Source organism: Ictalurus punctatus, chromosome 5 (genome assembly GCF_001660625.3).
Source record: "Ictalurus punctatus breed USDA103 chromosome 5, Coco_2.0, whole genome shotgun sequence".
Lineage (NCBI taxonomy): Eukaryota > Metazoa > Chordata > Actinopteri > Siluriformes > Ictaluridae > Ictalurus > Ictalurus punctatus.
Genome location: NC_030420.2, coordinates 6,644,492 through 6,672,482, shown reverse-complemented (window position 1 = coordinate 6,672,482; position 27,991 = coordinate 6,644,492). Strand labels below are relative to the sequence as shown.

At 37.5% G+C, this 27,991-nt stretch overlaps 1 protein-coding gene across 1 annotated transcript; it reads left to right on the top strand.

The window, feature by feature from the left end:
* Nucleotides 1-279: 279 nt before the first annotated feature.
* LOC108262548 (uncharacterized) lies at nucleotides 280-27,317 on the top strand. The gene is made up of 21 exons (XM_053680563.1): nucleotides 280-434; nucleotides 4,765-4,890; nucleotides 5,013-5,048; nucleotides 5,178-5,222; nucleotides 5,358-5,487; nucleotides 5,784-5,893; nucleotides 6,759-6,803; nucleotides 6,901-7,039; nucleotides 7,169-7,272; nucleotides 14,694-14,726; nucleotides 20,424-20,474; nucleotides 20,639-20,830; nucleotides 24,185-24,310; nucleotides 24,433-24,468; nucleotides 24,596-24,640; nucleotides 24,776-24,905; nucleotides 25,202-25,311; nucleotides 26,180-26,224; nucleotides 26,322-26,460; nucleotides 26,599-26,702; nucleotides 27,071-27,317. Exons 2-21 carry the CDS (start codon nucleotides 4,857-4,859, stop codon nucleotides 27,073-27,075), a joined length of 1,659 nt encoding a protein of 552 aa, XP_053536538.1. The 5' UTR covers nucleotides 280-434; nucleotides 4,765-4,856; the 3' UTR covers nucleotides 27,076-27,317.
* The last annotated feature ends 674 nt before the right edge of the window (nucleotides 27,318-27,991 follow it).

Below are 27,991 nucleotides of genomic sequence, written 5' to 3'. Positions count from 1 at the left end.
CACCTCATCTTCCCTTACCAGTTTAGCCTGGTGGATACACAGAATACACATTATAAAACGGATAAAAATAAAGTCATTTAACAAATAAAATACACTTCTTTTAATTGAGCCTAAATGTGAAAGCGGGGACATGCTCGAGCACTGGTTTGTGAATGGAGGGCGGAGTTTAGAAAGTGAGTGGTAAGGATTGAACACCTGCGTGGAATTATATTAATGAATGTTAAGTGTTGCAGTGAGCCGAAGCGAGAATAAAAACGGGAGAGACTGGCGCCTGGAAAGACAGAGAGTGCCAACCAGCACAGAGCCGTGTGTGCGCGTGTGTCTATAAAATAGTACCGCTGAAAAGTGAAAGTTACATATATAGTGCCTTTTGAGTTGTTCCAAGCTTGTCTCCAGCTTCCTCATTCCCTACCCAAACCTGGGAAAGTCTTTTAGTAAGGTTTTATTTATTTATTTTCCTCATGTTTTTACGATAATATTTCAGTAAGTTATAAACTGAAATAGACAGATAACATCAGTTATAAAGACTGAAAAGAAATCCTTTTTGTCCCCCTTAATATTTTTATGCAGTAATGTTTCTCTTTGTTGCATTGTTTGATACAAGAGACATAAATATAAATAAATATAAAAGGGCTGAGAGTACATGTTTAATTAGTTTAGTTTAAACTAATAGTATTATTCATTTAGATAGACATCAGAGTGGTCTTTGGGTGTTGGAAATATTTCCCACATTGTCTCACACAAACTCACATGTCCCACCTAATTGTCTTCTATGCATTTGTCCATGCTTCCATGTTTAGTTTTTGCCACAGTATTTTGCCAAGTTGTCTTAGCGTATTTGTTTTGTTGTTTGTTCGTTTATTAAACTGTTTGAAAATCTGCGATTGCTTCCGCATCAACCTTGAAATGTGACAGAACGTGAGACCTACAACGGAAGCAGCAGCTCACCATGAAGTACCTGGGCTTCGATCTGCAACCTATGTTCACAGAGAACTATGCCACACTACAACAACAGGAGGAGGCGTACCAAGCTGAGCCACGTAAGCAGCAGGTCGAAAGGAAGTCCCTGGGCTTCAATCTACCACCTATGTTCGCAGAGGACTATGCCACGCCACGCCAACAGGAGGAGGAGTCCGGGTACAAGTGGGAGTCTGTGGTCGGGGCTAGTACCATCTCCCACCCTCCCTCCCCATAATGGATCTAGTTCAGCAAACGGAGTCAGCGGAGAACAAAAGTCAGCCTCCCTACTCGTCTGAGGACGCCGCTCAGCTTTTCGGGTCAGCTGAGGACACCGCTCAGTCACCCGGGTTGGCTGAAGACGTTGCTCTGTGTCCTGACATACCCAAGTGCTCCCCTCTATTTGCCAACTGTGCGTACAACGCTGCTGTGCTTGCTGGTTCAGCTGAGGATGTCGCTCTGCCTACCTGCTCGGCTGAGGACCTCGCTCCGCTTTCCTGCTCAGCTGAGGACGTCGCTCTGCCTTCCTGCTCGGCTGAGGTCGTCGCTCTGCCTTCCTGCTAGGCTGAGGTCATCGCTCTGCCATCCTGCTTCACTGAGGACGTCGCTCTGCCTCCATGTTCCACTGCAGACATCATTCCTCTTCCTTGACGCGGAGGAAGTTGTCCCGCTGACCTGCCACGCAGACGTCGCTCTGAGCTACAGCCCCGCTGAGGATGTCGCTCTGCTTACCTGTTCCGCTGAGGATGTCGCTCTGCTTACCTGTTCCACTGAGGACATCACTCTGCTTTCCTGTTCCAGTGAGGACATCGCTCTGCTTACCTGTTCCGTTGAGAACATCGCTCTGCTTACCTGTTCCGCTGAGAACATCGCTCTGCTTACCTGTTCCGCTGAGGACGTCGCTCTGCTTACCTGTTACACTGAGGATGTTGCATTGCTTTCTTGCTCCGCTGAGGACGCCGCTCATCTCCCATTTCTGCTGGGGACATTTTGCCCAAGGGGCCAGGACCACCAGATGGAGGGAGTGCATTTTTGGGCGCTCCGGGAGAAGCGGGGGGTGGGGTTGGGGGGTTCTGTCATATATCAAGGAGGAAACGCTGGACATCAGTTCCCATGAGCCACTGCACTGTACTACAATATGTCACATGACCACCTGCACTAGAATCAAGTTACTGTTAACGAGCACTCCTATATATAGCCACTGTTTGTACTGCTTCCTTGTCTCACGTAATTGTCTTCTATGCTTTTGTCCACGCTTCCATGTTTAGTTTTTGCCACAGTATTTTGCCAAGTTGTCTTAGTGTAATTGTTTTGTTGGTTGTTCATTTATTAAACTTGTTTGAAAATCTGCAATTGCTTCCGCATCAACCTTGAAACGTGACAGACAGGAGGAAAACCAACTTGGATGCTCCTTGGATGCCAACATGTTCCATGGACATTCAGTAAAATAGTAAGGTCAATCATATCAAATGCTGCGCTAAGATCCAGCAGAACTAAAGACACACAGCTACCAGAATCCACTTTTAATAATATGTCATTAGATATCCTTAGAAGTGCTGATTCTGTGCTATGACCAGATCTAAAACCAGACTCAAATTTATCAAAGACCTAATTTAAAAAAACAAATTAGGTAAGCTGAGTAAAAATAATTGTTTACACTATCTTAGATATAAATGGTAACTTAGAAATAGGCAGAAAATGTTTTGGATCTAGAGGATCTACAATAAGTGTTTTAAGAACAGGCTGAACAATCGCGTGCGTAAGGTTTGAAGGAACACAACCACTGGTCACACTACAATTTATAATAGAGAGAATGCTTGGACCAATAATATAAATGAGCTCCACAAACAACTTGGTGGGGGTAGGGGGGTCACATCACTAGATGAGGAAGTAGTTTTTAAGTGTAGAGTAACATACTTAATAAGAGAGAGTGAGACTGGCTCAAACTGACTGAAATTATCAGCAAAAGCAGTTAAAACAGATTCATCAGACAGAGGAGGTGTCCCTGTCATCAGATAGAGGAGATTATCCCCTCAATCTGTTCAATAATAAACTTTAGAAACATTTCATAGGTATTTGCTGATGTATCAGCTATTTACAGTATTAAACAGTATTTTGTGCAATTATGCCAGAGAAATATTCAGCTCTTGCTGGTTTAACTGCTTTTTGATACTTTAACAGACACTCTCTTAGGAACTTGTAAAATAACCAAAGCTTGTCTATGACTGTATTTGATGTAATTACTCAAGAAGAATATGCATATGACTGTCATTTTGGGAGATTACACAGGAAAGTAATATATGATATGAATATTTAGGCATAGCATAATAGTTATTTTAAAATAATACATTTGGTATGTATTAAAGCAGGTATGAAGAGTTAACCCTAAAAGTATGTACTGCTCATATTAAGCATACTTTTTAAAAGTACACTTAATTACACTTGTGTTTTACAAGGGCACTCCCATAGAAATGTGTTCCACTGTATTTTAATTACAGCTTGCAGATGAAGACAGGAAAAAAAAAGGGTTAGTCTTATTCCCTCAATATTTTCAATAAAAACATTTCATAGGTATTTGCTGATGTATTTCCACATATTAGTGTAAAATTAGTATCATAGCATATAACATTTTGATATAGGAGTACAGGTTGTACATTGATGCCATCTTTGTAGATTGTTACTTTACGTGAAGGCTATAGAAAGTGTGGTTCTACGATTTCTATGGATTTCTGTTGAGTTTACATTCACTCATGTGCAAAAGTGAAAAATAGACTAGAAGCAAAAAGAAAGGTGGCATCGTGCACAGGGTGGAATTTCTGTGCTTCACTTATGTGACTGTGATGTGTCAAGTGTGGAGTGAAACTATTTTTTTTTAATGGACCTGAATGAACATGATGCTAAGTGCAATGCGGTAACATCTCATTTTTATCATTTTCAAATATAAATTCCAATCCCCTGTCCCTAACAATAACTGTCATATATATATATATATATATATATATATATATATATATATATATATATATATATATATATATATATATATATATATATATATATTAGTTTGTTTGTTTGTTTGTTTTGTTTTTTTTGCAAGTTTGCACAAATCGACATAAGGCAGTGGGCCTAAAGACTTAGCTAATGTCATGTGCAATTAAATAGAGTCTCCTATAATCAAGAAGCTTTCAACAAGCAACAAGTGGATGCCTTGCTATGGAGAGCCTTCTTTGACACGTAAACCATAGAGGAGTTGGTATTTCCATGAGCGAGCCTCTCCAATGTGTGCTTTTACATTTCTACTACATTTCACATTTCAGAGCATAAGACGGTGAAAAGCACTGTCACACGTGATCACAAAATGTAGGTGATTTTCTGTAAGGAATCCCCTCTCAGTGTTGGACACTGTTAGAAAAAAAGTTATTTGACGTTTCCTCAAAAGGCTCTTTGTAGAGTTAGGACTTATTTTCTGCTTAAAATGTTTCTAGTTTGGTACAATTTTTTCCATCTTGTTCATGAGCTCAGAGAATAAGCAGTCAAAGATACCATGGTTAGGACAAATTCCAGCAAAAAACAATTGCTCAAATACTGACATTTCGACTCCTAGGGACAACATTACCCAGTGTGTAACGATGCACTTTCTCCAAGAATTCAATCATTCTTGTTTGCTTGAATTCCTGTGAAATTGTTTGTAATTAAAACTAATTATAATCAAACCATAATGGTTTGACCTATATGTATGTATGTGTATGTATAAGGGAGTGGCTTTAGTGCGAGTATTTTGTTTTCATTTACTGGTACTCCATATAGTATATATAGAGAGATCAGTGCCAGTGGTGCAGCACTTCAACACATCCAACAGCATCTACATCCATCATCGCTGCTTCAACACATTCAGCATCATGATGCTCTGCCTGAAGCTTACACTACTCACCTGTAAGTTTCATCCATGCTTTTCCATATGGGTGTTGTAAGCTACATTTGACATCTTCTATCGTAACAGGAGAAATAGTAAAGTACTACATTTTATGTTCTTTCTATCTGTATTTGCCTTACAGTGCTTATTGCAGCACCTGGGCTGCTTGTTTCTGGAGGTAATTTTTTAATGCAGTCAAACAGCATTATTTTAAATAACCTAACATGTGATAATGGTTTCACAGAGAACCTGAACAAATAATTCAAGGTTTACTTTAAATGTCTATGTGTATAATCTGTTCTTTCAGAGAATGTGATTACCTGTGATGGTGATATCCATCGCCTCACTTGTGGTAAGTTTAAATGTCTTTCATTCCGTATAGCTGCATGAAAACATTGCATTATTATAGGAAACTAGATATAGCAATGCTGTAATAAATTTTTATTTCTTTGAATCTGAAAGACTTTTTATATTTATATGTTTTCAGATCGTGGACTTATATGGGTGGAGAATAGTTTGTATGGCCGTACGGATAGTTCCATCTGCAGTACTGCACATCCCCCTCTTCAGGTTACTGATACCAGCTGTTCCACGAGTATTTCCACTATTGCTGAGAGGTACAGTGTTTCTTGGGTTATAATATACACAAAAGCTCTACCACAATTGGAAGAAATTTAAACACAAGTGATTTAATATCATTTATATAATTCTTTACAAATAATTTATACTACTGTGCTGCTAAATGCTAGAATCTAATTCACAGATTTGTGTCACCCCTTTCTAAATAAATAGACAGGCACTGCTATTTTATTTTTCTTCTGTTATACACAACATAGTTCTGCTATTTATTCTGAATATGCTTAAGCAGACACTATAACCCCACTGAGAGCATTTTGTTTGTTTACCCAAACAGATGCAATGGACTAAGTGCATGTGAGGTAAACACGGCTGCACTTCAGACATCTGACCCATGTAAAGGAACCTACAAATACTACGACACCAGTTACAGCTGCTACGATGCCGGTAAGTAGTCTGTAGAGTAGGTTATATTAGAATTTATGAAGAGTCTTATGAAATTGGCATCAGAGTGCAGAATTCAGGATGTTCATTACTAGCACTCTAATACTGATCCAATACTGAATACTCTTGCTCACACTCTGCAGGCTTCTGCTGCCAATTTATGCAAAACATTAAAGGAGGCATAGCGATTTTTCAATGTTCATGTGCAATTGTGTCATGTCAGTTGGCAAAAGGTGTGCACAAGACATTAAATCTGTCAATTTGCTCAGAAAAAGATGCCAAAAACAACGCAATACTGATCCGGTCTTTATACAAGTCACACTCCCAATCTACATGAGGAAAGCTCCCACTTCCTTTATTTTATTACTTTGAAAAAGAGCAACATACTAAATCTTATTTTTTGTTTCTGCTGTAAATCTTATGGGATATGTCGCTATTCGATTTGCATTTCAGAATCCCGATATGTCTGTTACGTCCATTCTTCTTAGCAAAATTGCTCAAGCTCTGTCAGATTGGACTGGACCATTCTAATACATTCACGTTCTTGGTTTTTCATGGTTTTTTCACTCCAGTGTAGCTTTGGCATCATGCTTAGGGTTGTTTCCATATTGGAAGGTGAAAGTTTCAAAACCCTAACCATCTTTCCAGTCCCTGCTGATAAAAGTCATCCTCACAACATTGTGCTACCACCACCGTCATGCTTCACTGTTGGGATGAAGTTGTAGGGTGAAGAGTGAAGAGCAGTGTTGGGTTTTAATAGATTGTTGATAGAATGATCTATGAATACTTATGCAAGGCTGGAGTGCTGGACTTGCCAATATCTGTATATTGTCAGATTGCATGCATTTGCTTTGTCTCCTTCCTCTAGAAACAACTGTGATCTGTGAGCACAGCTATTCCACACTGGAATGTGGTAAGAACTATTTGTCCTAATAGTTGTGCTACTAAGCTTTTAATTACTTTTGCTGTTGCTGCTGATCTACAGCAAGCTTACCTCTATATCTGTGCAGCTCAAGGTGGATATCTTCAGATCATAAATGCGAACTTCGGGCGTTCTGACTCTACAACCTGTTCAAGTGGACTCCCCAGTGGTTTGACCAAGAAGACCAACTGTTATGCTTCGAACACATTGTCAACTCTGGCGACACTGTAATTTTTTTGTTTCTTTTTAAGCTTTATTTTATTTTATTTTATTTTAAAAGCTTTTACTTAGTAGATGCACTTACTTGCTGTCCAGTGCTCCAAGAGGCCATGTTAACATCTTACTTTAATTTGCAGGTGTAATAACCAGCAGTCTTGCACTGTAGAAGCTTCATCCACCATCTTTTCAGATCCTTGTCCCAACACTGCTAAATACCTCAGTGTGTCCTACATATGCTATGGTGAGTCATCAGTTTTAGATTACACTTTAGATTATGCTTTTTTATTTTCTAGGCAAATGACTTCAGAAAATTTTAAACCTAGCCTTGGTTCCCACAAAGTGTTGATTCTCATGAAGTTATATGTTTACTATGCACAGAATATTTTTAGCATTATCTTTACTTTAAATGTGCATACATATCTTTTATGAACCTGTAGCATCAACAAACATTAATTCTCATGACAGCAATACATCCATGTGCAGAGTCTTTAAATGCAATAAAAAATACATTTATCTTAAATTCAGAAAAATAAAAGTGCATACTTTTCATCAAAACCCAATAAATTCCAGCTTTATTTATCCGTTATGCACATTTAAAGTAATCATGGATGGTTAATTTTATTATTTGTATACTCAAAATTGCTTGAGAGCTCTATGTCCCGATTTACAATATTGTCTATCCTCCATCCTCATCATTTGAATGTTTTTTTTACATTTAATTACAGAAATAAAATGAAAAAACACACACAAAATCTCTTTTTTATTTAAACAATTAATATGTTTCCTGCAGAGATCTAAGAAGGCAGTAATGCTGTGCCACTGTGTGGTTTGTTCTCCTTTTTTATCTATTATGTTATATCATATCATATCATATCATATTATATTATATTACATTATATTATATTATATTGTATAATATTGTATACTACTTATTATTAATGTTATATATTATTATATTATAGTTAATAGATAATATAATGTCCTGAGTCTAATTGTGAATTGCTCTCTCTTTCTCTTTTTCTCATATATCTACTGAAGGAGAATATTGAGCCCCACATATACTGTATCATATATTCTATGTATTTATACCAAAGTGTTGATAAATTCTCAATGCTGGCTGGTCAGAAGGTCACTCATTTTCTATAACAACAGCTCTGATCATAGTGCTGGCTCAAACTCAAATCACAGGTTTATATTAAAGCGCTTATTCTAATATGTTGTCATTTCAAAGTCTCAGTCCAAGCCACAATGAAAAATTTAAAGGCTTTTAACAGTGGCCAAATACTAACATCTCTAAATAGTGTTAATTTTGTACTAAATCTCAAAAGATGATACAACACAAAATATACTGCAAAAGTATTCCAAACTAAAATGAAATTATTTTTCATCTTTATTCTGAATCACGTCCCTTCTTGAGTACAGTATGAAAGTTTTTTTGTGTGCAGTACTACTACTATTAATTTTTTTTTCCCTTGTTGTTTTTACTGTTATTGACAGATTAACTAGAGGGACTGCAGCTTTCTCCCCAGTGGCCTCTCTTCTGTCTGAAAGGAATCAGCTTTAAATATGCAACCATGCACATGATAAAGTGCAGGTGTCTGGGTGGTGGTATACTTAACCTATGCATGTTATATAATCAACTGCTCTAATGATTTTACTTTCTGAAACTTGTAATCAGTTCCTCCTAAACCTATTCACTTTACTAATGATTTTACAATAAACTATCCTCTGAGTGCAAGCATAACAGATGAGTGTTGTGTGATTTCATGTGCAGTTGGTTAAAATTCAGACAGTTTGTGTCTGATCCATGAGCCGATAAACAAACTCTTTCTTACTTTACATTTTGAACACAGCGCTCATGCTGACAGGTGCACAGTTAAGAGATCATTAATTACAATTAGATCAATTAAGTTATTAAAGGCATTAATGAACAGACAATACTTGTCAAGTGTTCAATAAAATAGATCATAAAATAAGGAGAGAACGATTAAGGGCAGCGCAGCATAGTGGAGCAGTGGGCAGTGTTTGCTAGTTGAAAAAATTTGAACACTTGTCTAATGTTTTTATAAAGTATAACACTTCATAGGGTAAAGAAGACTTTGGGCAACATATTATATGATACTTTTAAGGATGAAGAAAACTTTGGGCCTGACTGGACATGTTATCCTATTTTAGGAAGTCTTGGAATCCTTCTTTCAGAGTGGGGTGAGATTTTGGTGGCCCAAAGTTCAATCTTGCAAAGCATTTGATATGACATAATATGCATATTAGTGTGAATGTGGTTCAAACAGAATATTGTGTTGTCAATTTGTACTAACAAAAAAGTTAAAAGCAGCTCAAATACATTTATCAACTCAATGTCATTCTACATAACATTAAAGTGAAAAGGAAAAAAAAGACTAATGCAGTGGTGGATCATCCATGTGGGGCTGTTTACCAGCATTTATATCAGCTGTTTAGCAAATGTTAATCTTCATAAAATCCTCATTCACAACTCAATACAATTTAAATTCCATTTAAAATACATTGAAAGATAAATTGATCACACACAGTACACACGCGTGGTCCTGAAGCTCACCTAGAGGGAGGTGAGTAGGCTTTTCGCCCTGCTGCAAAATGGCTGGAAGAAAAGTTGCAGTCTGAACAAAGAAAAATAAATCATCTTGAGATTACGCTAGAGCACTCCACAACAGATATAAGATTTCTCAAGGACGAGCCGCAAGGACGAGCAAATATGTTGCTCGTTTTGACGGTTCCATTACGTACTATCCTGGCCCTAGTAATGTTCTAGTTTACTTTGTCAGTACTGACACCTGGTGGTAACTTTAAGAACTGCTCATCTTAGTAATTCATCAGCCATTTTGAATGTCAGACCTCATTATGCAGAGTGCAGATGTGCATCCACACCCATCCTGTTTCGTTTTGCTCTTGGAAAAGCACAATCTGTATGTTTAAAAGTTAATCTATGCAGTAATATAAGATTATGTGAATTTTCACTCCACGGAGACTGCTCTGCTTTCCGTCACTGAATCCTTACGACTAGCAAGAGCAACCTCTAGATCATCTGTCCTCATCCTACTCGATCTCTCTGCTGCTTTCGACACTGTGAACCATCAGATCCTCCTGTCAACTCTCTGCAGCATGGGCATCACCGGAAAGGTTCTGTGCTGGGTGGAGTCATATTTCTCAGACAGATCCTTCAAGGTATTGTGGAGGGACGTATTTCTGAAACTGGCGTTCCACAGGGGTCAGTTCTGGGTCCACTGCACTTTTCTATCTATACTACATCTCTGGGCCAGGTGATTGAGTCTCATGGCTTCTCATACCACTGCTATGCTGATAACACCCAGCTCTATTTGTCCTTCCAGCCTGGTGATCCATCCGTTTCTGTATGAATCTCTGCTTGCCTGTTGGACATCTCGGTCTGGATGAGGGAACACCACCCTAAGCTCAACCAGGCAAAATTTGAGCTTCTCGTCATCCCAGCCTGCTCCTCAATCAACCACAACCTCACTGTACAGCTTGGCTGAACCACACTCAACCCAACCAGGATGGCCAGGAACCTTGGGGTGATTCTCGATGACAACTTGACCTTTACAGACCACATCTCAACAACTGCACGGTCCTGTAGGTTCATCCTGTACAACATCAAGAAAATCAGACCCTACCTCACTGAACAGGCTACACAACTACTAATCCAGGCTTTTGTCATCTCAAAACTGGACTACTGCAACTAACTACTCTCGGGCCTCCCAGCCAGCTCCATCAAACCCATTCAAATGATTCAGAATGCAGCAGAACGCCTCAAGAACCTTCAAACTAACGGTTCCTTAGTGGTGGAATGAACTTCCAACCTCAATCCATATCTGTCACCATCTTCAAGAAACAGCTAAAGACCCACCTCTTCTGTGAACACTTAACTAACCCCTAAAAAAAAAAATACTTTGGCACTTTGCTTCTTCTGGAACTCACTTAATGGATCTTGTAAGGTAGCACTACTTGTATTGTTCTCTGCTCGATATCGCTTTGCTTGAATTTCTCATTTGTAAGTCGCCTAGGATAAAAATGTCTGCTAAATGAATAAATGTAAATGTAATGTAAATGTGTATTTTGTTATACATATGTTATACATATATACATAAGTTATACATATGTTTGAGAACTATTTACATGTGACATGCTAAATTTTACTCGAAGCACATAATTGCGATGCTAGATTTTTTATTCAACTTAACATCACTATGTTCCAAGTTATGTAAAGGTGATTTATATGCATCTTACATTTGAGTGCATATTGCATATTGTTTTGAGCTATGTGAAGAGACTGTAACTTTGTAAGAGATAGTATTAGTTCAATATCATTATTCATCTTGCGGTTTCACAAATTGGTGTTCAGTAAATAGACTTTAACCCTGACATCCGTCAACGACTTTTACTGGGCCTTTGTATAACTCGCTGGAAGAGCAAAAGAAGAAAAAACACAAGCTGAGGGCAGAAGGCAAACCATGCCGGTCTGAGACCCAAAGAAATCATTCTTGAAGACTAGATTTTCATTATCCTCATGAAACTTTGTCATAATTATACACACACCTGCACCTAGCTGCACTCTTCCACTGCAGTGAAAGCACTGTCAGGAATGTGTTAATAACTTTCATTGAGGTTCTTCACAGGCTCCTCTTTAAGGGCATAATGATCACCGTTCGGTAAAACAAGACCTGCTTGCCTTCTTCATTTCTATCCTTCCAAAACTGCAGAATGATGTTGGATTGCACCAACATCAAAATTTCTATTCCCAAGCAAATGGATACACAGAAAGAGACCTATTCTGCATACCGTGACATGCGCTCCTTCAAACTACTCCTTGGGGTGGTACTGAATGCTGTGATCACATAATGCAGCAAATGTTACCCAGGATCAGAAAGTGATAAGGAAATAGTACTGGATTCTGGTGTTTTGGGCCATTTCAAGTCTGGAGACCTGATTTTGGCTGACAAGGGATTCCTAATTCACTATATTCTGCCATTCCTCAATCATGGCCAACTGACACACACAGTGAAGCACATGCTACAAAGCTGATTGCACAGAATAGGATTCATGTTGAGAGGGCAATTGGCCATTTAAAAGACTTTCAAATACTGAAATTCATCCCTTCTCATCTGTGGCACTTTGCAGATAAACTGGTTCAGGTATGATGTGCATTATTGACCCTCTCATTACTTTTTACATGCAGTAATCAGTAATGTAATCAAATTACAATTTTAATGTAGCAATTAGTAATCTGTAGTGGATTACTTCTCTTTGTAACTTACCCAACACTGTTGGTGTAGCACTTACAGTTGGGTCAGTATGTTTAATTTTTATGCCTTGTGTTTGGAGAAAATGTGTAATGGGACCTTGACATGTGTGCATCATTTCACGTAAACAAAGCTGATACTACACCACTACTACAATAAAGGAACACCTTTTTGTGTTCCTCTGACTCTCTGACCCCATACACCATAGCTCTGTCTGTCTCAGATCACGCCAGTGTAACATACTAACTAGCCTACATGTGGAGCAGGCTAAAATCGCGTGTCTTTTAAGCACTTTTGCAGGCGTGCGGGTAGACGAACTCTTATTATTTTAGAACGTTAAATTTTGCACATTTATATAATAACTTTAAAAAACAAATAAATAAATTAAATTAATAAATTAATTAAATAAATAAATAAATAATGATAATAATAATAAATCTTTCCACAAATAAAGTAGCAAAAATATTAAGATGCCCTAAAATAATTTTTATTTGAACTATATGGCATAGACAATTGCTTGAATTAATTGACTACTTTTTAAAATGTAGTCCGTGTGGACTGAAATCCTTTTTTACAAGGAATCCAGTAACGTTTTTGATGCGACATGTGACATTATGCTACACACAGGTTCTTTATTTAAGGTAATAGTGATTGCATAGCAACCTAAAAGTTGTGTCAAATAAATTCTCATGAAAAATGCACTAATGCAATGAAGTATCTAAAAACCGGTTAATGGGCTCACGTTGCTAAGTCTTGGTTGCCCTCCTGCCGACTAAGCTTATTTTTACTGTCATCATCTGCAAGTTCTAATTAAAATACAATTATTTCATCTAAAAAGGTGACAAATGACAGTGGCACTGCCCTTGTAAAAGGGTGTAATAAAGTGTAATTAAGTGTACGTTTAAAAAGTATGCTTAATATGAAAAGTACATCTTTTTAGGGTTAACGCTTTATGCATGCTTTAACAGATACTAAATGTATTATTTTGAAACAACATATAACAAATAAGTGGGTTTAAATTGTAATTGTGCTATGCTTAAATATATCTCAAATGCATTTCGTTGTGCTTTTAGCTTAGTTGCACTCAAGTAGACTTAAAATTGTCATATCTAGACACAGTTGTTATAAAACCTGAAGGAGGTCATAAATTATGTGTACTTATTTGGTTAATTAGATCATTTTTTATGTGTTTTGTTCTGTTTGTGAACATTGTATTTAGGTTAAATCATATTTGATACATGCGCAAGTACATTTTACATTTTTACATACTCGGAATATGAATTTTCTACTCTGTGTCCTTTCGCTATAACCCTTTTTGATTTCTGAGCAATATTCAAGGCTTTTCCAGCTTTTCCATTTTGGTCCATGTGTTGGTTCCGTTTGTGTTGTTTAAAGAAAGATGTTTGAAATGAACAGATTGTTTATCTTGCAGAACTCTATCAAATTTCCTCAAATTTTCTCCTGTTCCCAAGTCCATATTTTCCAACCACTTGGTGTTCTTCATTTTCTCCAACCTTCACATTCCAGTCTCCAATGACTATCAGTATGATTTCAGCTTGCAGTTGTTCATAGAACTGATGAGGTTCTTCCTCTTCTGCACTGATGCCCAACACATGGATCTGCAAGAATTTTATTTAATTTTTTTCCACAGCCAGTTTTCATTGATTCATACTTCTCACATTCCATGTCCCAGTGTTCAGGATTTCTTTACAGCTTCAGACCCTCATTTCATGCACAGCAATAATAGCAGTTAGACTTCTCAAAGGCTTTGATCTAACCACGTCATACAGGCTAGCTTTACTCTGACAAGTCATCAGGTCTTCCCCAGTAACGTGTTAAGTTACTTCCGTCCTGGGAGTCTTGTCTTCTAGCACTATATCATTATTTAAATCACTATTAGAGTTTTCGTGGGATAGGGAAGTAGATTACCAGGCCATTCTTATGTGGCCACTTGAATGTGATTCTCCACCGTCAGCACCGACCAATAGTGCTGCTGCCCAGTATGAGGAACCCGAAGGAATGTTACTCCAGTCAGCATAGCTCATTGGGTCATGGACAAGCCCAACCACCATGACAAGGTGATAGCTAAGGCATCGGTCACGTAAACCACTATTTAGAGTCTTTTAAAAATATCCACCATCAAAATTCTATATAGGCTTTTTATTTTATTGTGATGTGTAACACGTAGACTTTAGGTGCTTTTGTAGACGTGGATGTAGACAAGAGAGGGCATGGGTACATTTAAAACTTATCATCCCTCCATACACCATAGCTTTGTCTGTCTCAAATGAATCCAGTGTAAAACACTGACAAGCCTACATGTGGAGTAGGATACGTGTTCTTTATGTGTTGGTCATGTGTCTTTTAGGCACTTTTGCAGGAGTGCCGGTAGACAAGGGCGGTAGGTAAATTTAAGAAACTCATCTAATTATATCACTGTAAATTTTGCACATTTATTACATCCTTAACAGTGGCTCCTTAAATCACATTGGTGCTGGAGAGACAATCTGTGTGTGGCTGTTAATGAAGTGTGGTTAGGCAAACTCTTTCCACAAATAAAACAGCATAAAAATAGAAATGTTCTTAAAGAGTTTTTGCTGTAACTATGCAAAAGACAACCGCTTGACTGTTGACTACTTTTTTTAAATTACCGGTTGATTAATTAGTGCAGGTTTGAATTTGACACTTCACTGATGCACCTTTAACACAGCCCATGTGGACTGAAATCCTTTTTAAAAACGGAATCCAGTGACATCGTGACACAACATATGACATGATGCTACACACAGCTTCTTTTTGCAATGTATTAGTATTCAAGAAAACTGCACTAATGCAATGAACTATCCAAAAACCAGTAAAAGTGTTCACACTTCTAAGTCTCGTTTGCTCTCCAGCCTTCATGATTAAGCCTATTTTTACTGTCATCATCTGCAAGCTGTAATTAAAATACATCTAAAAATGTCACACAGGACAATGGGACTGCCCTTGTAAAAGAAAAGTGTAATTAAGTGTACTTTTAAAAAAGTATGCTTAATATGAAAAGTACATACTTTTAGGGTTTACTACATGCTTTAATACATACTAAATGTATTATTTTTAAACAACTTATGCCAAATAAGTGGGTTTAAATTGTACTTGTGCTAAAAATATTTCTCAAATACATTTAGTTGTGCTTTAGATTAGTTCAAGTAAACTTAAAAATTTAATATCATATATTTAAATACTTGAAGTAGATCATAAATATACTATGAGGTATATTAATACACAAACACGTGTCTACATTTACAGCATTCAGTTGAAACATCTAAACAAATTAATGTAGCTATTTAATGTACTAGTCATAATTTACTTTTTTAAACATTGTAAAAAATATATATATATATATATATATATATATATATATATATATATATATATATTTTTTTTTTTTTTTCAATTGAAAAGACAATTAGATATACTGGTGTACATCCAAAATTACATTAACGCATACTTTGAAAGGTGAACATATACTTTTTAAATAATACCTAACATAATTAAATATGATTTTATATATATATATATATATATATATATATATATATATATATATACACACACACACACACACACACACACACACACACACACATTTATTTATTTATTTGTTCGTTTGTTTTTTATCACAGCATATAGACATTTTGCTGTATGTATAAAGGTTGTATATTGATGTCATCTAGATTGTTACTTTACATGAAGTGCACAGAGTATACAAAGTGAGGTTCTGAGATTACAGTGGATTTCTATGGAGTTTACACTTCATTCGTTTGCGAAAGTGAAAAATAGACTATAAGCATAAAAGAAAGGTGGTGTCATGCATGGGCTGGAATTTTGGTCCTTCACTTATGTGCCTGTAATGTGGCAATTGTGGAGTGAAACTTTTTTAATGGAGTTGAATGAGGTCTTGATGCGACACATGATGCTTATATAACATCTCATTTGAATAATTTTCAGCGTAACTGTCATAAATATAAATTCGAACGAATATTTATATCTATTGTAATGATATGGTGATATTTGTTTACAGTACATAGTGTCTTAATGATAAATTAAGAAAATCTTGCCATCACCACATCGGTGCTCCTACTACCAAATGAATGAAAAGTAATACAGTATACAATCCCCTTCCAAAATTATTTGAACGGCAAGGACAAATCATTTGTTTTTGCTGTGGACTGATGACATTTGGGTTTGAGATCAAAAGATGAACGAGTATGTAAGAATTAAGAATATGAATTTCAGCATTTATTTCCGAGTATTAATATGTAGAGGTGTTAGATGACATAGAATATAGCATATTTTGTATCAAACCTCCCAATTTGTAGGTAAGCAAAAATAATGTAACATGTGACTAACAGGTGTTTCTTGTTACCCAGGTGTGTCCTGTTAGATTTATTGTTTAAACAATAAATAGCTCTGAACATCTACTCTTGGTTTTAGCCTACAGTTTCACCTGTGCATTTGTTGTTAAAGATAAGCCAACATGAATATCGGAGAGCTGTCTATGGGAGACAAGCAAGCCATTTTGAATCTGAGAAAAGTTGGAAAATCAATCACTGCACAAACATTGGGCATAGCCAATATAAAAATTTTGGAATGTCCTGAAAAAGAAAGAAACCATTGGTGTACTGAACACAGACCCCGAATTGGTTGGCCAAGGAAAACGCAAAAACAACAGTCAGTGACATCACCAGCAACCTCCATAGGGCAGGGGTGAAGGTATCAGAATCCACTGCTTGAAGAAGACTCCAAGAGTTGAAATATAGAGGCCATACCACAAGGTACAAACCACTCATGAGCAGTACGAATCAGAAACCCAGATTGGAATTCCCAAAGAAATACAGAGATGAGCCCCAAATGTTTTGGAACTTCGATTACCTTGTACCAAAGTGATGGAAAGTCCAAAGTGTGGAGAAAGAAAGATCTGCTCATGATCCAAAACATACAAGCTCATCTGTGAAACATCATGGAGGTAGTGTCATGGCTTGGGTGGGTATGACTGCTTCTGGAACAGACTCACAGCAGCAGAATGAATTTAGAATTTTGCAGGAACATTTTGTCTGGCAAAAGAGAAATGCATCAAATTAATCAGGAGGATCTTTATCATGTAGCAAGGCAGTGATCCAAAGACACTGCCAGCACAACACAAGACTTTATCAGGGGGGAAAAACGGAAGGTTTTAGACTGACCAACTCAATCACCAGACCTTAAGCCAGTTGAGCAGCATTTCAACTCCTGAAGGGAAGAACCCCCTAAAATAAACAACAATTGAATGAGGCTGCAGTAAAAGCCGGGGAAAGCATCACAAAAGAAGAAACCAACAATTTGGTGATGTCAGTGAGTCAAAGGCTTGCAGTTATTGCAAGCAAGGGATATGCAACCAAATATTAAGTGGTGTTTACTTCAAGACGTATCTGTTCCCATACTCTTTGTATAGTGAGGGGCTCTTATCTGCTTAAAAAGTTTCTAGTTTGATACTCCCCCCCCCATCTGATTTATTAGCCCAGAGCAAGCAATCAAAAGTAGTGTGGTTAGGACAAATTCTAGCAAAAAAGCAAGCACTCAAGTACTGACTTTTCAACTCTTGGTGCAACATTATCTAGGGTGTAGTGAATGTAGTGAAACATTTACACTAAGTATTTGGTCATTGCTGTTTCTCTAAATTCCAGTGAAATTGTTTGTAATTAATCTAATTATAAGGAACCATAATGTTTGACCTAGAAATTTATACATTTGCAATTATAATGCTTTCTGGGTGGGTCAAGGGAGTGGCTTTAGTGCAAGCATTTTTTTTTCAGTTACTAGCAGTTACTGGTTACTCGAGTCACACTAACAAGTAAGGTGCAGAAAAATGACTTGCAATTTGAATGGAGTCGTGAACAACTGACTCAAGACTTGACTTGGACTTGAAGACAGAGACTTTTGAACAACAAAAGTCATTTTGGTTTGGTATTCCCGATTCTCTCTTTACTACCCTACATAACAGCATCAAACACCAGATTTTTCTATTCATTTCTTTCCAATCAGTATGTCCCCATCCCGCAACTTGTGATTGTGTCCCGCATTTGACTGGAATTAAAAAGTTTGAACAGACATGGACTGCGTCCAAAGTTGCATACTGTGACAGCACATAGTGCATTCGATGCAGTACCTATGGGCTGGCTGTTGAAACAGTACGTACTAATCAGTATACGTGTGTAGTATCAATACAATCCTGGACATACTACATCAGCCATGTTGGTATTGTCATAACCTTCAACTTCATCATAAACACAAAAATCCTAAAGGGACCACCAGATTAAAGCAACCACACTAACGGTGAAATGCACATCAGGAAAGTTACCTGAATTAGCAATTTAATGTGGGCAGTGTTAACAGGCTGAGATAAATTCATTGCCGTGAGCTTGGCCGGCTAAAGCATGATGGAGATCACAAAAAAAGGTTTCAAATGCTGTGACAACTTTTTTTTTGTTTAAACCTTTAATAAGTTAACAATTTATTCAGGTATTGTTAAACGAGTCCTTTTTAACCAAGGTTTAATACTTAAAAAAAGAGCCGACGCACTGTCTTTGCATTATGAGATTTTTTGACTCGTGTAGAGTGCATCGGTTGCATACTGCAAAATCTCTATACTACTACTCTAAATTAAATATTAACACTTTTTCTTGATGTTTAATTTTATGCATGTCCAATGCATATTTGAAGTTTGTGTAATAATTGTCTAATATTAAATACTCATTTTAAAATTCAACAGTATCAAGATGGAAACAAACTTAAAACGAGATATAACTGCCCTCAATGAGGTGAATGTGTAGCAACATTATACCAACATTTTTTTTTATTGCTCAATGCTTTTGTTTTTAGGTGAACCATTCCTTCGCAACAAAATCTCTACAAAATATGTAGCCTACAAGTTTCTCGGAAATAAAAAACTAAATTTTACATATATTTACAGTCCACAGTGATAAAAGGTGCCATGCATTTTCTCTGCATATACAGTGACATTACTCATTAGCACAGCTGGATTGTATGCATGAGAAACTGCAAAATCCTCGGTAGAATACCCTGGAGCTCACCTCATCTTCCCTTACCAGTTTAGCCTGGTGGATACACAGAATACACATTATAAAACGGATAAAAATAAAGTCATTTAACAAATAAAATACACTTCCTTTAGTTGAGCCTAAATGTGAAAGCGGGGACATGCTCGAGCACCGGTTTGTGAATGGAGGGCGGAGTTTAGAAAGTGAGTGATAAGGATTGAACACCTGCGTGGAATTATATTAATGAATGTTAAGTGTTGCAGTGAGCCGAAGCGAGAATAAAAACGGGAGAGACTGGCGCCTGGAAAGACAGAGAGTGCCAACCAGCACAGAGCCGTGTGTGCGCGTGTGTCTATAAAATAGTACCGCTGAAAAGTGAAAGTTACATATATAGTGCCTTTTGAGTTGTTCCAAGCTTGTCTCCAGCTTCCTCATTCCCTACCCAAACCTGGGAAAGTCTTTTAGTAAGGTTTTATTTATTTATTTTCCTCATGTTTTTACGATAATATTTCAGTAAGTTATAAACTGAAATAGACAGATAACATCAGTTATAAAGACTGAAAAGAAATCCTTTTTGTCCCCCTTAATATTTTTATGCAGTAATGTTTCTCTTTGTTGCATTGTTTGATACAAGAGACATAAATATAAATAAATATAAAAGGGCTGAGAGTACATGTTTAATTAGTTTAGTTTAAACTAATAGTATTATTCATTTAGATAGACATCAGAGTGGTCTTTGGGTGTTGGAAATATTTCCCACATTGTCTCACACAAACTCACATGTCCCACCTAATTGTCTTCTATGCATTTGTCCATGCTTCCATGTTTAGTTTTTGCCACAGTATTTTGCCAAGTTGTCTTAGCGTATTTGTTTTGTTGTTTGTTCGTTTATTAAACTGTTTGAAAATCTGCGATTGCTTCCGCATCAACCTTGAAATGTGACAGAACGTGAGACCTACAACGGAAGCAGCAGCTCACCATGAAGTACCTGGGCTTCGATCTGCAACCTATGTTCACAGAGAACTATGCCACACTACAACAACAGGAGGAGGCGTACCAAGCTGAGCCACGTAAGCAGCAGGTCGAAAGGAAGTCCCTGGGCTTCAATCTACCACCTATGTTCGCCGAGGACTATGCCACGCCACGCCAACAGGAGGAGGAGTCCGGGTACAAGTGGGAGTCTGTGGTCGGGGCTAGTACCATCTCCCACCCTCCCTCCCCATAATGGATCTAGTTCAGCAAACGGAGTCAGCGGAGAACAAAAGTCAGCCTCCCTACTCGTCTGAGGACGCCGCTCAGCTTTTCGGGTCAGCTGAGGACACCGCTCAGTCACCCGGGTTGGCTGAAGACGTTGCTCTGTGTCCTGACATACCCAAGTGCTCCCCTCTATTTGCCAACTGTGCGTACAACGCTGCTGTGCTTGCTGGTTCAGCTGAGGATGTCGCTCTGCCTACCTGCTCGGCTGAGGACCTCGCTCCGCTTTCCTGCTCAGCTGAGGACGTCGCTCTGCCTTCCTGCTCGGCTGAGGTCGTCGCTCTGCCTTCCTGCTAGGCTGAGGTCATCGCTCTGCCATCCTGCTTCACTGAGGACGTCGCTCTGCCTCCATGTTCCACTGCAGACATCATTCCTCTTCCTTGACGCGGAGGAAGTTGTCCCGCTGACCTGCCACGCAGACGTCGCTCTGAGCTACAGCCCCGCTGAGGATGTCGCTCTGCTTACCTGTTCCGCTGAGGATGTCGCTCTGCTTACCTGTTCCACTGAGGACATCACTCTGCTTTCCTGTTCCAGTGAGGACATCGCTCTGCTTACCTGTTCCGTTGAGAACATCGCTCTGCTTACCTGTTCCGCTGAGAACATCGCTCTGCTTACCTGTTCCGCTGAGGACGTCGCTCTGCTTACCTGTTACACTGAGGATGTTGCATTGCTTTCTTGCTCCGCTGAGGACGCCGCTCATCTCCCATTTCTGCTGGGGACATTTTGCCCAAGGGGCCAGGACCACCAGATGGAGGGAGTGCATTTTTGGGCGCTCCGGGAGAAGCGGGGGGTGGGGTTGGGGGGTTCTGTCATATATCAAGGAGGAAACGCTGGACATCAGTTCCCATGAGCCACTGCACTGTACTACAATATGTCACATGACCACCTGCACTAGAATCAAGTTACTGTTAACGAGCACTCCTATATATAGCCACTGTTTGTACTGCTTCCTTGTCTCACGTAATTGTCTTCTATGCTTTTGTCCACGCTTCCATGTTTAGTTTTTGCCACAGTATTTTGCCAAGTTGTCTTAGTGTAATTGTTTTGTTGGTTGTTCATTTATTAAACTTGTTTGAAAATCTGCAATTGCTTCCGCATCAACCTTGAAACGTGACAGACAGGAGGAAAACCAACTTGGATGCTCCTTGGATGCCAACATGTTCCATGGACATTCAGTAAAATAGTAAGGTCAATCATATCAAATGCTGCGCTAAGATCCAGCAGAACTAAAGACACACAGCTACCAGAATCCACTTTTAATAATATGTCATTAGATATCCTTAGAAGTGCTGATTCTGTGCTATGACCAGATCTAAAACCAGACTCAAATTTATCAAAGACCTAATTTAAAAAAACAAATTAGGTAAGCTGAGTAAAAATAATTGTTTACACTATCTTAGATATAAATGGTAACTTAGAAATAGGCAGAAAATGTTTTGGATCTAGAGGATCTACAATAAGTGTTTTAAGAACAGGCTGAACAATCGCGTGCGTAAGGTTTGAAGGAACACAACCACTGGTCACACTACAATTTATAATAGAGAGAATGCTTGGACCAATAATATAAATGAGCTCCACAAACAACTTGGTGGGGGTAGGGGGGTCACATCACTAGATGAGGAAGTAGTTTTTAAGTGTAGAGTAACATACTTAATAAGAGAGAGTGAGACTGGCTCAAACTGACTGAAATTATCAGCAAAAGCAGTTAAAACAGATTCATCAGACAGAGGAGGTGTCCCTGTCATCAGATAGAGGAGATTATCCCCTCAATCTGTTCAATAATAAACTTTAGAAACATTTCATAGGTATTTGCTGATGTATCAGCTATTTACAGTATTAAACAGTATTTTGTGCAATTATGCCAGAGAAATATTCAGCTCTTGCTGGTTTAACTGCTTTTTGATACTTTAACAGACACTCTCTTAGGAACTTGTAAAATAACCAAAGCTTGTCTATGACTGTATTTGATGTAATTACTCAAGAAGAATATGCATATGACTGTCATTTTGGGAGATTACACAGGAAAGTAATATATGATATGAATATTTAGGCATAGCATAATAGTTATTTTAAAATAATACATTTGGTATGTATTAAAGCAGGTATGAAGAGTTAACCCTAAAAGTATGTACTGCTCATATTAAGCATACTTTTTAAAAGTACACTTAATTACACTTGTGTTTTACAAGGGCACTCCCATAGAAATGTGTTCCACTGTATTTTAATTACAGCTTGCAGATGAAGACAGGAAAAAAAAAGGGTTAGTCTTATTCCCTCAATATTTTCAATAAAAACATTTCATAGGTATTTGCTGATGTATTTCCACATATTAGTGTAAAATTAGTATCATAGCATATAACATTTTGATATAGGAGTACAGGTTGTACATTGATGCCATCTTTGTAGATTGTTACTTTACGTGAAGGCTATAGAAAGTGTGGTTCTACGATTTCTATGGATTTCTGTTGAGTTTACATTCACTCATGTGCAAAAGTGAAAAATAGACTAGAAGCAAAAAGAAAGGTGGCATCGTGCACAGGGTGGAATTTCTGTGCTTCACTTATGTGACTGTGATGTGTCAAGTGTGGAGTGAAACTATTTTTTTTTAATGGACCTGAATGAACATGATGCTAAGTGCAATGCGGTAACATCTCATTTTTATCATTTTCAAATATAAATTCCAATCCCCTGTCCCTAACAATAACTGTCATATATATATATATATATATATATATATATATATATATATATATATATATATATATATATATATATATATTAGTTTGTTTGTTTGTTTGTTTTGTTTTTTTTGCAAGTTTGCACAAATCGACATAAGGCAGTGGGCCTAAAGACTTAGCTAATGTCATGTGCAATTAAATAGAGTCTCCTATAATCAAGAAGCTTTCAACAAGCAACAAGTGGATGCCTTGCTATGGAGAGCCTTCTTTGACACGTAAACCATAGAGGAGTTGGTATTTCCATGAGCGAGCCTCTCCAATGTGTGCTTTTACATTTCTACTACATTTCACATTTCAGAGCATAAGACGGTGAAAAGCACTGTCACACGTGATCACAAAATGTAGGTGATTTTCTGTAAGGAATCCCCTCTCAGTGTTGGACACTGTTAGAAAAAAAGTTATTTGACGTTTCCTCAAAAGGCTCTTTGTAGAGTTAGGACTTATTTTCTGCTTAAAATGTTTCTAGTTTGGTACAATTTTTTCCATCTTGTTCATGAGCTCAGAGAATAAGCAGTCAAAGATACCATGGTTAGGACAAATTCCAGCAAAAAACAATTGCTCAAATACTGACATTTCGACTCCTAGGGACAACATTACCCAGTGTGTAACGATGCACTTTCTCCAAGAATTCAATCATTCTTGTTTGCTTGAATTCCTGTGAAATTGTTTGTAATTAAAACTAATTATAATCAAACCATAATGGTTTGACCTATATGTATGTATGTGTATGTATAAGGGAGTGGCTTTAGTGCGAGTATTTTGTTTTCATTTACTGGTACTCCATATAGTATATATAGAGAGATCAGTGCCAGTGGTGCAGCACTTCAACACATCCAACAGCATCTACATCCATCATCGCTGCTTCAACACATTCAGCATCATGATGCTCTGCCTGAAGCTTACACTACTCACCTGTAAGTTTCATCCATGCTTTTCCATATGGCTGTTGTAAGCTACATTTGACATCTTCTATCGTAACAGGAGAAATAGTAAAGTACTACATTTTATGTTCTTTCTATCTGTATTTGCCTTACAGTGCTTATTGCAGCACCTGGGCTGCTTGTTTCTGGAGGTAATTTTTAATGCAGTCAAACAGCATTATTTTAAATAACCTAACATGTGATAATGGTTTCACAGAGAACCTGAACAAATAATTCAGGTTTACTTTAAATGTCTATGTGCATAATCTGTTCTTTCAGAGAATGTGATTACCTGTGATGGTGATATCCATCGCCTCACTTGTGGTAAGTTTAAATATCTTTCATTCCGTATAGCTGTATGAAAACATTGCATTATTATAGGAAACTAGATATAGCAATGCTGTAATAAATTTTTATTTCTTTGAATCTGAAAGACTTTTTATATTTATATGTTTTCAGATCGTGGACTTATATGGGTGGAGAATAGTTTGTATGGCCGTACGGATAGTTCCATCTGCAGTACTGCACATCCCCCTCTTCAGGTTACTGATACCAGCTGTTCCACGAGTATTTCCACTATTGCTGAGAGGTACAGTGTTTCTTGGGTTATAATATACACAAAAGCTCTACCACAATTGGAAGAAATTTAAACACAAGTGATTTAATATCATTTATATAATTCTTTACAAATAATTTATACCACTGTGCTGCTAAATGCTAGAATCTAATTCACAGATTTGTGTCACCCCTTTCTAAATAAATAGACAGGCACTGCTATTTTATTTTTCTTCTGTTATACACAACATAGTTCTGCTATTTATTCTGAATATGCTTAAGCAGACACTATAACCCCACTGAGAGCATTTTGTTTGTTTACCCAAACAGATGCAATGGACTAAGTGCATGTGAGGTAAACACGGCTGCACTTCAGACATCTGACCCATGTAAAGGAACCTACAAATACTACGACACCAGTTACAGCTGCTACGGTGCCGGTAAGTAGTCTGTAGAGTAGGCTATATTAGAATTTATGAAGAGTCTTATGAAATTGGCATCAGAGTGCAGAATTCAGGATGTTCATTACTAGCACTCTAATACTGATCCAATACTGAATACTCTTGCTCACACTCTGCAGGCTTCTGCTGCCAATTTATGCAAAACATTAAAGGAGGCATAGCGATTTTTCAATGTTCATGTGCAATTGTGTCATGTCAGTTGGCAAAAGGTGTGCACAAGACATTAAATCTGTCAATTTGCTCAGAAAAAGATGCCAAAACCAACGCAATACTGATCCAGTCTTTATACAAGTCACACTCCCAATCTACATGAGGAAACCTCCCACTTCCTTTATTTTATTACTTTGAAAAAGAGCAACATACTAAATCTTATTTTTTGTTTCTGCTGTAAATCTTATGGGATATGTCGCTATTCGATTTGCATTTCAGAATCCCGATATGTCTGTTACGTCCATTCTTCTTAGCAAAATTGCTCAAGCTCTGTCAGATTGGACTGGACCATTCTAATACATTCACGTTCTTGGTTTTTCATGTTTTTTTCACTCCAGTGTAGCTTTGGCATCATGCTTAGGGTTGTTTCCATATTGGAAGGTGAAAGTTTCAAAACCCTAACCATCTTTCCAGTCCCTGCTGATAAAAGTCATCCTCACAACATGGTGCTACTACCACCACCGCCATGCTTCACTGTTGGGATGAAGTTGTAGGGTGAAGAGTGAAGAGCAGTGTTGGGTTTTAATAGATTGTTGATAGAATGATCTATGAATACTTATGCAAGGCTGGAGTGCTGGACTTGCCAATATCTGTATATTGTCAGATTACATGCATTTGCTTTGTCTCCTTCCTCTAGAAACAACTGTGATCTGTGAGCACAGCTATTCCACACTGGAATGTGGTAAGAACTATTTGTCCTAATAGTTGTGCTACTAAGCTTTTAATTACTTTTGCTGTTGCTGCTGATCTACAGCAAGCTTACCTCTATATCTGTGCAGCTCAAGGTGGATATCTTCAGATCATAAATGCGAACTTCGGGCGTTCTGACTCTACGACCTGTTCAAGTGGACTCCCCAGTGGTTTGACCAAGAAGACCAACTGTTATGCTTCGAACACATTGTCAACTCTGGCGACACTGTAATTTTTTGTTTCTTTTTAAGCTTTATTTTATTTTATTTTATTTTATTTTATTTTAAAAGCTTTTACTTAGTAGATGCACTTACTTGCTGTCCAGTGCTCAAAGAGGCCATGTTAACATCTTACTTTAATTTGCAGGTGTAATAACCAGCAGTCTTGCACTGTAGAAGCTTCATCCACCATCTTTTCAGATCCTTGTCCCAACACTGCTAAATACCTCAGTGTGTCCTACATATGCTATGGTGAGTCATCAGTTTTAGATTACACTTTAGATTATGCTTTTTTATTTATATATTAAAGCGCTTATTCTAATATGTTGTCATTCAAAGTCTGAGTCCAAGCCACAATGAAAAATTTAAAGGCCAAGGTAGATTTTCGTTTTTAACAGTGGCCAAATACTAACATCTCTAAATAGTGTTCATTTTGTACTAAATCTCAAAAGATGATACAACACAAAATATATTGCAAAAGTATTCCAAACTAAAATGAAATTATTTTTCATCTTTATTCTGAATCACGTCACTTCTTGAGTACAGTATGAAAGTTTTTTTTGTGTGCAGTACTACTACTATTAATATTTTTCCCTTGTTGTTTTTACTGTTATTGACAGATTAACTAGAGGGACTGCAGCTTTCTCCCCAGTGGCCTCTCTTCTGTCTGAAAGGAATCAGCTTTAAATATGCAACCATGCACATGATAAAGTGCAGGTGTCTGGGTGGTGGTATACTTAACCTATGCATGTTATATAATCAACTGCTCTAATGATTTTACTTTCTGAAACTTGTAATCAGTTCCTCCTAAACCTATTCACTTTACTAATGATTTTACAATAAACTATCCTCTGAGTGCAAGCATAACAGATGAGTGTTGTGTGATTTCATGTGCAGTTGGTTAAAATTCAGACAGTTTGTGTCTGATCCATGAGCCGATAAACAAACTCTTTCTTACTTTACATTTTGAACACAGCGCTCATGCTGACAGGTGCACAGTTAAGAGATCATTAATTAGAATTAGATCAATTAAGTTATTAAAGGTATTAATGAACAGACAATACTTGTCAAGTGTTCAATAAAATAGATCATAAAATAAGGAGAGAACGATTAAGGGCAGCGCAGCATAGTGGAGCAGTGGGCAGTGTTTGCTAGTTGAAAAAATTTGAACACTTGTCTAATGTTTTTATAAAGTATAACACTTCATAGGGTAAAGAAGACTTTGGGCAACATATTATATGATACTTTTAAGGATGAAGAAAACTTTGGGCCTGACTGGACATGTTATCCTATTTTAGGAAGTCTTGGAATCCTTCTTTCAGAGTGGGGTGAGATTTTGGTGGCCCAAAATTCAATCTTGCAAAGCATTTGATATGACATAATATGCATATTAGTGTGAAAGTGGTTCAAACAGAATATTGTGTTGTCAATTTGTACTAACAAAAAAGTTAAAAGCAGCTCAAATACATTTATCAACTCAATGTCAATCTACATAACATTAAAGTGAAAAGGAAAAAAAAAGACTAATGCAGTGGTGGATC